Raw genomic sequence first — 9,103 nt, 5'->3', positions numbered from 1 at the left:
GCTGTTTATGGAAGTGAACTGGCTTGCCTCTATTCATTTTGCATGTTGTAAATAGCAGAAGCAGTTCATTTACTTTACTGGCTGTCCAGAGAGCTCAGTTTTTCAAGATAAATTAGCAGCACTGTGCAGAAGGCATCCCAACGCTTCCTTCCTTCCTTCCTGCATGTTTCTGCTTGAGCATAGCAAGACCTATTTGTGATGAAATATGGTAAAAAAAAAAGATGCACAGCTGAAATCTCTGATTCTCGTTACAAAAAAAAAAAAAAATCCACAAAGAGAGGCTGAATTCATTACAAGCAAAGAAACCCTGACTTTCCCAAAGCAGCAGTGAGTTTCTTCCAACCTTTATTCTCTCAGGACAAGCACTGAGTGTTGACATCATGCCAACGTGAGAAGATTGATGTATCCCTGTGAATGATTCCTCAGTGCAGATAAATGAGAAGAGTCCGTTGGTGCTTTCTAATGATGGCGTAATCTTTTCAGACACAAAATATATGACTTTTTAGCTGCTTCTTGGGCCAATTTTTGGCCCTGCTGTTAGGTCAGCAGACTGACCCACTTGTTTTGACCATTCCTTTCATGTATTGGTACTCAGCTGGTAACAAAAGGTGTGGGGAATAAATAATATATATTGTCTATCTGTGTCAGGGATAACTTCCAGTGGACCAGTCCAGTGGCTTGCCATTCTCTGTGTTGTTTCTTGGCCCAGGAAAAGTAAGATAGCATTAAGGGGCAACTGCAAGAAAGTGACTGAGGGCTATATGCAGTGCTTTAACAGTACATTAACTCTGAGGAAGGGTCAGTCCAATCGCAGTGAGGTCTGGTGGCCTGTACTCAGGCAAACTGCTTGGGGACTCAGCTGACTGTCCCTTCGCCTCCCATTTTTGCCTCAGCGAGCAGACCCATGCATGCATGCATCTAAGACACAGACAGTGCACGCTGGAAGCCGTTTCTTGATAAAGTAGTAGTCTTTTGCATTCTTCCAGGATTTAAGAAAACAACTGGCAGATGTGAAGGATTTATTTTTCCTCCCTCTTCTGCTGCGGTTTATTTTTTCCTCTTGTTTGAGAGCGCTCAGCTGCTAACACAAACAATTGCTGAAATTCCACCTGCCCACCTGCGGCCCCTCCTTCCCGCCGCCTGCTCGGGCCCTCGTCTTCCTTCGGGAGGGCTGCGCCGAGGAGAAACTACATCCCGCTTTCTTAGAGAGAGGAGGAGGAAGGGGAGGGAGGAGCCGGGCTGTGTCTGGGCGCATTGTTCCGCGCTCCTCTGCCAAGAAGTAGGTGACTATGATGAACTCATCCCTCGCCCCTCGCAGAAAGTTTGCCGCCTTCTCCCCCTCCTCCCCTCCCCTCCCGTCCGCTGGCGCGGCAGGAGGCAGCTCGCAGCCCGGAGCTGGCCCTGGAGTCCCCGCTCCTGCTTAATATTCCGCCCGCTCCGCCGATGTTGTGCTTGGCTCCGGTGGGACCGCAACTCACGGCGTGAAACCGGAGCCAATTTTCTGTCTTAGTCTCGCAGTGTTTTGACTGGAGGCAGATCCAGTTCAGTCCGATCGGGGCTAGTGGAAACAACTACCTAAGTCTCCGCTGTCTGTGTCGTTTGGGAGGGAAGAAAGAAGAAAGGAACGCGATCCCGGACTGCTGGGCGCGCTCTCTCTCACACACACAGGCTCACACGCACACCCCACCGCACACACACACACGCACCGCCGACACACGCACCCAGACAGGCAGACTCGCACCCCCTCCGGTGCCGAGCGCGCCGTGCCAGCCCCGCCGGGAGGAAATGGGAAGCCAGTGAGCGGATCCGTGCCGGTGTGTGAGCGCCGCCGGGGCCGGGGCCGGGGCGGCGGGGGCAGCGGGAGCGGGGCCGGGGGCGGCGCGGGGTGAGCGCGCACCAACTCCCGGTGCTGGGGACCCCGCGCCCTTTGTGGCAGAGGGCTCCGCTCATTTTCCTGCCGCAGGAAGGGGGGAAAGAAAACGTGTGTCTATGTGATACCGACATGCGTATGTTTTCAATATACGTGTGCGCGGAGGTCTGGCTGCCGGGGGCGCGGGGGCGGGACGCCGCGGGGCGGGGGCAGGTGGCGGGGCGGTGGGCGCTCACCGCGCTGCTTCGCTTCCAGGTGCCGGCGCCCGCGATGACCCTGGTGCTGCCCATGCAGCGGCTGGGCCGCCCCATCGCCGCCGAGGGAGCCGCCGACCTCGCCGCCTACCGCGCCCTCTGGGAGCCGCCCTGCTGCGGCCGCCCCGGCCCCGCCGCCCCTCCGGCCGCGGCCCCGGCCCCCGGGCCCCCAGCCGCAGGTAGGCACGGCTCCGCCGCGGGGAGAACGGGGCGGCCACCGGGGGCACGAAGGTCTGGCTGCGGAGGGAGGCGCGGCGGCGGCGGGCGGAGGGCGGGAGGTCTCCCGCGGGCGAGCGGGGCCGCAGGTGCGCGGGGTCCGCCGGGCGCCGCCGCACCGGCATCCTCGGAGCGATGGAGGTGGAAAGTTCTCCGGCAGCCGAGCGCCCTGCGGCGGCCCCGGCTCCCCGCGCCGCCCGTCACATCGGTCCCCGGGCGGCTGGCGGGAGATGTGTTATTCAGGCGAGGGTTTATTTCTGATCGCTGCGAATAGATGCGAAAATATGCGGCGGAGTTCTCCTGTAGCGCTAAGGGAAATGAAAAAGTATTTTGTTTGGAGAACCTCCGGCAAACCGCATGTCATTTGTCATATCTGATTTATTACCCACAGGATCACATTACAGGGGAATTTCAAATCCTGTAACAACATCCAAGATCACATACTTTAAAAGGAAATATGTGGAAGAAGAGGATTTTCATCCACCACTCAGCAGCTGTACACATAAAGTATGTTTTCTAATAGTCGTTATTTTTACTCCGAGTTTCAGATGCTTAGTAACACTCAATTGACCCATTTCCAGAAGGCTGAAATACTCTGCTGAAATTTAGGAGAGTGATCCAGCTGCTTGCTCAGAAGCAAATACTTGCCACTTCTTCACATTATTGTTGTATTGTCATCGAATTGCTTAAGAAGCAAAGGCTTTTCTTCATTTATAACAACTGTAAATGGAAATGCTGAGAATAACTTTTTTTCAGACTATTTTGTTCTTAGCTAGTTTATGTCATGCTTTCAGAAACAGCTCTCTAACAGTATTTGAACAGCAGAAAGGAAGAACATAAGTAAAAGATTCCCCACTCATTCAAAACTTTTTTTTCCTGGGGAGAAAATAGTAAGAGGTTCCATCACACCCCCATGGGCTACAGATCCTCTAGAAAAGCAGAGTGACTTGGAAAGCGAGTGCAAGTTCCTTCGGTGTTTAATCCTGTTTATTAAAAAAAAAAAATAAAAAGAACAGATTAGTAGATGAAAGAATATTTTTTAATGAAAGTTTTCAAGGAAGAGATTAGAACAAATGTTTCCCAGGCTAACAAATACATAAATTTAAATCTAGCTTTTTTTTTTGTGAGAGATTTTATGCTCTTCTTCTTTAAGGGCTCAGTCCTGTTTGGAGTGGAACACCTGGGGTGAAGTGCTTAGGGATAGCTCGTGCCATGAGACACCATCCTAACTTTGTTGGATTGTACCTGGCCCATGGTGGTCCACTGCTACTCATGTTTTATTGGTGATAGAGGAGGGGTTTCTGCAGAGCAGAAGTGAGCAGTAGTGCTGAGTTCAGTTCCCAAGGACTTTAGAGTACCTCAAGGCTACAAGTAAGAGTTATCTGCAAATGGTACCTGGACTGGGAAAGTGAAAAATTCCCCCACTGTTAATTTCAGAAAGCATCCAGTCTGCTGCCAGAGCAGTGAATAAACACCAAGGGTGTTGAAAAATGTGATCTGGTTAGTGAGCATGTCTCACGCGTCTCATCACTCTCCAATTCCAGACAGTTTTGGGTTTTTTTACTAGATTGTTGGATTTTTGTTTCAGTGATTAATTTCCTTGCAAAGAGGAGGAGGAGTAGTTTCTTAGCCCTTTCAAACAGCAATAAAAAAACAGTTGCAGAGGTATTGGTAAACTAGGCCCAACCACAATTTTGTTCTGTTATAAAGATGTATCACCTCAGAAACCCTGTGTCACCAATTTCTTCTGTTTGGCCCAAATACATTTTCTGCTTTGCAGCCCTAAGCTCTGGCGGAGGGAGGACACCCCCCAAGGTTTCTTTGAATTTCTTACATGCTTATACCTTCGCTGCCCAGTAACGAGTTATGTGCTGAGGTTACTTGTCCTGTAGAGGTTATGATGGTAGGGCCCAGAGTTGTTCTCCAGAGGACTACTGGCAAATACGTAGTAGAAAGCCTTTGACAGCTTGTACCTACTGGTGTCCCTCCAGGATGTATCTCCAGGAGAATCCCAGTTCAAGGCTTATTGGTTTGCTCCAGGCTTTTATAGCTTCGCTGATTGTTGCTGCAGTGGGTATAAAGGAATTAACCTATAGGCTTAATATAATTTAAAATGAGTCATTTATTATAGAAAATTACTCCCTCTAACAAAGAGCTTCAGCTGTGAACTTGCAAGAAATTATGGCCAATTTTTGTTTTTGTGAGGCACTGTGCTGCTTCTAAGCCTCGCAGACATGGCCAGGCTGTGGAAAGAGCTGGAGGGCTGAGGAGAGCTGAATGGATGTGAAAAGCAGCTGTGCTCCAAGCTCTTTTAGTCCTCATAGCTACGACTTCCACTCTGCAAAAATGCTGTAACCATGTGGGAAAGGGAAGAATGATCAAGCCACAGATGGGGGGGGATTTAGAGCAGTCTCTCTTTGTGCTGTGCTGCTCTCCTCCTACGCAAAACAAATTCTTGCTAAAAATGAAAATTAGTTAATACTGCTTACGGTAGCATGCGTTGCCCCCTCTCTTATTTTGATTCCCAGGGTAGCGATTACAATGCAGAATCTGGGGCCTCCTGGGGGCAGTAACCTGCTCACGCTGCCAGTGCTGAGAAAGGGAGTCCTGGAAGGACCATGGAAGGGAGAACAAATCTGTGGGCGTCGAGCCAGGATTTCTGCAAATTCCTATCCTCTCTCCATTTCCTGACCTTGTCCCTGCCTATCTGTGTTCCCACCGGTCCCACAGAGCACAGGGTGTAGTACACAGGCCAACAGCTGCTCTCCAGATGCTGTGATGCTTTGAGATGGGTTTCTCCCTGCCTCCCTCTGTGCCTCCTTCCCTGCATGCACTTTTGTACACAAGAGCAGTGTAAGAGAGCCTGGCAAGTGGAGACCTCCTGGCTGGAGGGCCCCTTCCACTGGCAGCGGATGAAATGCTCCAACACTTGCTGCATGAGGCGATGGCTGCTGGCTGTGTCTTGCAAACCTTGATGCTGCAGGAGGGACCCTCGCTTGGCTTCAGAGCTGTGTAGAAGCCCCACAGGGGATGGTGGAATCGGGTCCATTTGAAACAAAAATCCCTCAGCCATTACTGGAGCGAAACTGCACAACAGTTTTATGTTCTAACCCCAAATGTAATTGAAGAACCAGATGTGTGCATCTGGATTTCACTTTCCCACCCTGGATTCGTGCCCTGCAATTGCCTTTGTGGTGTAATGCTCAGTTACTTACCTCCTAAACCTGGGTGAATGCTGTGGCCAAGAAAAAGCAGGTCCCCAGCCACATGGGTGTGCAAAATGGAACACCAGCCCTAGGTTCCTCAGAAAGAGAATAGTAAAGTAGTGACACAGAGGGAGTACTTTGCTTCATTGTCTTTCTCCTTGTCTAGAACAAAACCAGTTGCCTTCATCTCCATATCTTGTATCTTTTGCATTTTCAGACAATCTCCGTGTTTGAGGAGCGGGCCCATATTCTTTACATGTCTTTGGAAAAGCTGAAATTCATTGACGATCCTGAAGTCTACCTGCGGAGATCCGTCCTCATCAACAATCTAATGAAGAGAATTCATGGAGAGATCATCATGCAGAACAACTGGTGCTTCTCTGCCTGCTCCTTCAGTGGCGCCTCACCACAAGAGTGGTTTGTGCCTCAGGACTGTCCATACAGAAAACGCCTTCGGATGGCAAAGGAGGAGTATGAGAAGCTCCACATGTGCTGCTTCTATCAAGAATGTGGCAGTCACTATTTAAATCTACCCTACTCTGTTAATGCTGGTACAGAAAATACTTCCTCCTCTTCCTCCTCCTCCTCTTCCTCCTCTTCCCCCCCCATTTCTTTGCCAAGCTGTTCCCAGCAGGTGGATTATGATGTTGGCAGTGCACCTTCTTACAGAAGTGATGACCAGATACCTGCTAATGAAATATTCATCACTAATGGCAGGTCTCACAGTAATCAGGAAAAGGCAAAATTTAATGAGGAGAAAGGAGGTAATGAACCTGAGCAGGAGAGTGTTGCCCTAAACTGTGAACCTGTAAGAGGCACCCATGCTCTCGAATGTAGAGGCAAATTTTATGACTATTTTGAGACTGGATGTAATGACAAGAGCAACGTAAGCGAATCTTGGAAAAAATCCTTAAGGAAAAAGGAATCTTTACCAAGTAATAAAATGTGCTGCAACAAAGGAAGTAAAATATGAGGCATCTTTCTTGCTCTGTTGAAGCATGCACAGCACGTTCTTTCTCTATCAAATTTTTATTTTGAATGGGTTTTTTATAGTTTTCTACAAATGGTACAATCATGCCACAGACATGGCGTGTAGTTCTAAGTGACTGGAGAGCAGATTGCGTAAAATACTCTGTGATCTGCATCAGCGGGCTATTTATAAATACGGTGACTTCATAAAGGACGCAGTTGCATTACTGCTGAGTCTGGTGTAGCTATGGTGTAGCTTTCGTTACTGAAAATGCCAATCAGCCAGATGGGGAAAACATACCGTTTTATATATCCCTGCCCCCAAGAAGTCTGCCATTAATTAAGAAGAACCTCCATTATGTTTACCAAGGAATTAGAAGTCTGGTAAACAAATTGATGCTACCAGCAAGGATGATGTGCTCCTTGTAACTCGGTGTTCGTTCTGGCAAAGGACTGTCTTCATGGACTAGGAATAAACCATCCTTATGTTTTGTACTGATACTCTTGAATTCTGGATTCAGCGTCTTGTTCAACTGACAAAATAGGACATAGCATAAAGAAGTAACCTGTTTATGGGATCTTAATCAGAATCAAACATGCAGCTCCAGTACTTGCGTGTTTTCACCTCGGCTGTAATAACTAATGAGGCTTGTTGTTATACAGGGCAGATTTTTTTTTGGTGCCTTATGTTTTGTCTTAATTTTTGCCAGCGTGAAAATTAAGTATGAATCAGTGATACAGCAGGGATTTAACCTAAACAGAGATTAAAAAAAACCCCACAGGGTGGATCAATATTATTAGAAACCTTTAACCTTTGAAGTACTGAGTTCAACTTCCTATTCAAACATCTCTGTTCTTCCTTTTTGATGCTCAATTGCTTTTTGATTTGCTATCCTTAGGAAGGGATTTAAGAAACAATAGAGAGATGTCTCTTGTAAACAAGCATTCGATGCTTGAGTGTTTCTATGGCAACTGTCTGTTGCTGGGCTCTTTTTTTTTTCCTTCTTCGTATAATGAAGTTCATGAACCAGTGGCATGTTTTATACTTTATTCTGTTTTGCATAATTTCTCTCTTTTAGATTGCAAAAGCATGCGGGAGTTTTCTATGACTTTTGCTGTTGATTTAGAAAAGGACAAGAAAAGAAGGCAAGAAGCACAATGTTAATTAATAATGTGACGATAAACATGGTTTTATCTGAATGAATGTAAGGGGTTTAATTTTAAAAAAGAAAATTTTGGAGAAATGAGCTGAGATTTCAGTGGCTGAGTTTAACATTTAGTCATCCCAAGGTAGACGGTTTGCAAACATGTGCTGTTTAAAATGCCCAGAAGACATTAGTCGGGGTTGGACCGAGAATGAGTCTTAGATCCACCAAATTAATTAGTTCCCACAGTCCCTATAACAACTGGCAGGATGTGCTCAGCAAAATAGCCACATCCAAGCCACAGCTGACTCATAAATAGCTGGCTGTTCCCACAGCATCATGCACTGAAGCGACATGTCCTCTTTCTTCTTGTCCAAAGGGTGGAAGGGTGGAAACCACCTCTCTGCTGGGGGAACAGCCAGCACAGCACAGGGCATGAGGATCACTGGGGGGACCTCCTGCCCTGGGTTTCAGCCTGAATCCTCCGGGGCCATGGTTATTTTGGGTAGCGTGTGCACCCTGCAGTCACGTTTGCAAACTGGATGGTCTTCTATCAGAAAGACCAGTGGTCACAGGAAAAAACTCCCCCCCCTTTCCAGCTAAAGTGACCACAAAAGAGAGCAGGATGTCAATTAGTGATAACCTTTATGAAGGCAGGTGAGTTTAAGCTGATAAGTTTGTAAGGGTAATCATTGTGAAGAGTGACAAATAAAGAAAGTATAAGTCCCACCTGATTTCTCCAAGACAGAAGCTTTTTTATTAATAATAATAATATTAAATATAGATCTCATTCATACAGTGTATGAGTAGGATCATAATTTAGACATTTGTCCACAAGGACCAATTTTTAAAAAAACCTGATTTTTCTTGTGTTATACCCAGATAGTCTAGTAATGTCTGCTCTTTTCCAATATTTGATAAACGCTTGATGTTTTAAGCTTAAATATTAGATGCTTGTATACTAATGTGTTGTTGTAGTAAAGTGAAATTTCCTTGATATATATTTATTAAAATGACCAAAATTCATTTTAATTTTACATCTCCAGTGGCTACTGGGTCCTTTCCCCCATATTCCCCTCCCTCACCAAAGAAAATGCCATTTAATCAAACTGCTCACTGCTGAAGAGGCAACATGGCAGTTGACTGTGCCCCTCAGGCTGGGTCCGTGAGGGAGCTCAGCCTTCTTGGGGTTTCAGGAGCCTTTAGGACAGTCTGAAGGTGCACTGAGAAGCAACAGATTCTCTGCAGACTTGCACGTTCAGCCAAGGAAAACACCTGGCCAAATGCTGCCCAAACCACAAATCACCTAACACTTTTGGGGGGGCTGAAAGCTTTCTGACCCTAAGGGGCTCCTTGGTCTTCAAGAACAAGCCTGCACACATAACCTGTCGCAGAGGCTTCTCAGTTGAATTTGCACAAGCTAGGGTGATGGATCAGCAGAAC

At 47.2% G+C, this 9,103-nt stretch overlaps 1 protein-coding gene across 1 annotated transcript; it reads left to right on the top strand.

Annotated features, from left to right (window-relative positions):
* Positions 1 to 1,387: 1,387 nt before the first annotated feature.
* Positions 1,388 to 8,692, top strand: SERTAD4 (SERTA domain containing 4). The gene is made up of 4 exons (XM_050314385.1): positions 1,388 to 1,814; positions 2,126 to 2,303; positions 2,732 to 2,847; positions 5,764 to 8,692. The coding sequence occupies exons 2-4, from the start codon at positions 2,141 to 2,143 to the stop codon at positions 6,517 to 6,519; spliced, it is 1,035 nt and encodes a 344-aa protein (XP_050170342.1). The 5' UTR covers positions 1,388 to 1,814; positions 2,126 to 2,140; the 3' UTR covers positions 6,520 to 8,692.
* The last annotated feature ends 411 nt before the right edge of the window (positions 8,693 to 9,103 follow it).

This window comes from Myiozetetes cayanensis, unplaced genomic scaffold (assembly GCF_022539395.1).
Source record: "Myiozetetes cayanensis isolate MyiCay16 unplaced genomic scaffold, myiCay2020 scf2-11, whole genome shotgun sequence".
Taxonomy (NCBI): domain Eukaryota; kingdom Metazoa; phylum Chordata; class Aves; order Passeriformes; family Tyrannidae; genus Myiozetetes; species Myiozetetes cayanensis.
Note: the sequence above shows the minus strand (reverse complement) of the source record. Positions and strands in the feature narration are given on the sequence as shown.

What these genes read in the sequence shown, in the direction of transcription:
- SERTAD4 (XM_050314385.1), top strand. Translation starts at nt 2,141, where the DNA reads ATGACCCTGGTGCTGCCCATGCAGCGGCTGGGCCGCCCCATCGCCGCC. An exon ending in CCCCGGGCCCCCAGCCGCAG is followed by an intron (nt 2,304 to 2,731) that starts GTAGGCACGGCT and finishes TATTACCCACAG; the next exon opens with GATCACATTACAGGGGAATT. An exon ending in TCAGCAGCTGTACACATAAA is followed by an intron (nt 2,848 to 5,763) that starts GTATGTTTTCTA and finishes TTGCATTTTCAG; the next exon opens with ACAATCTCCGTGTTTGAGGA.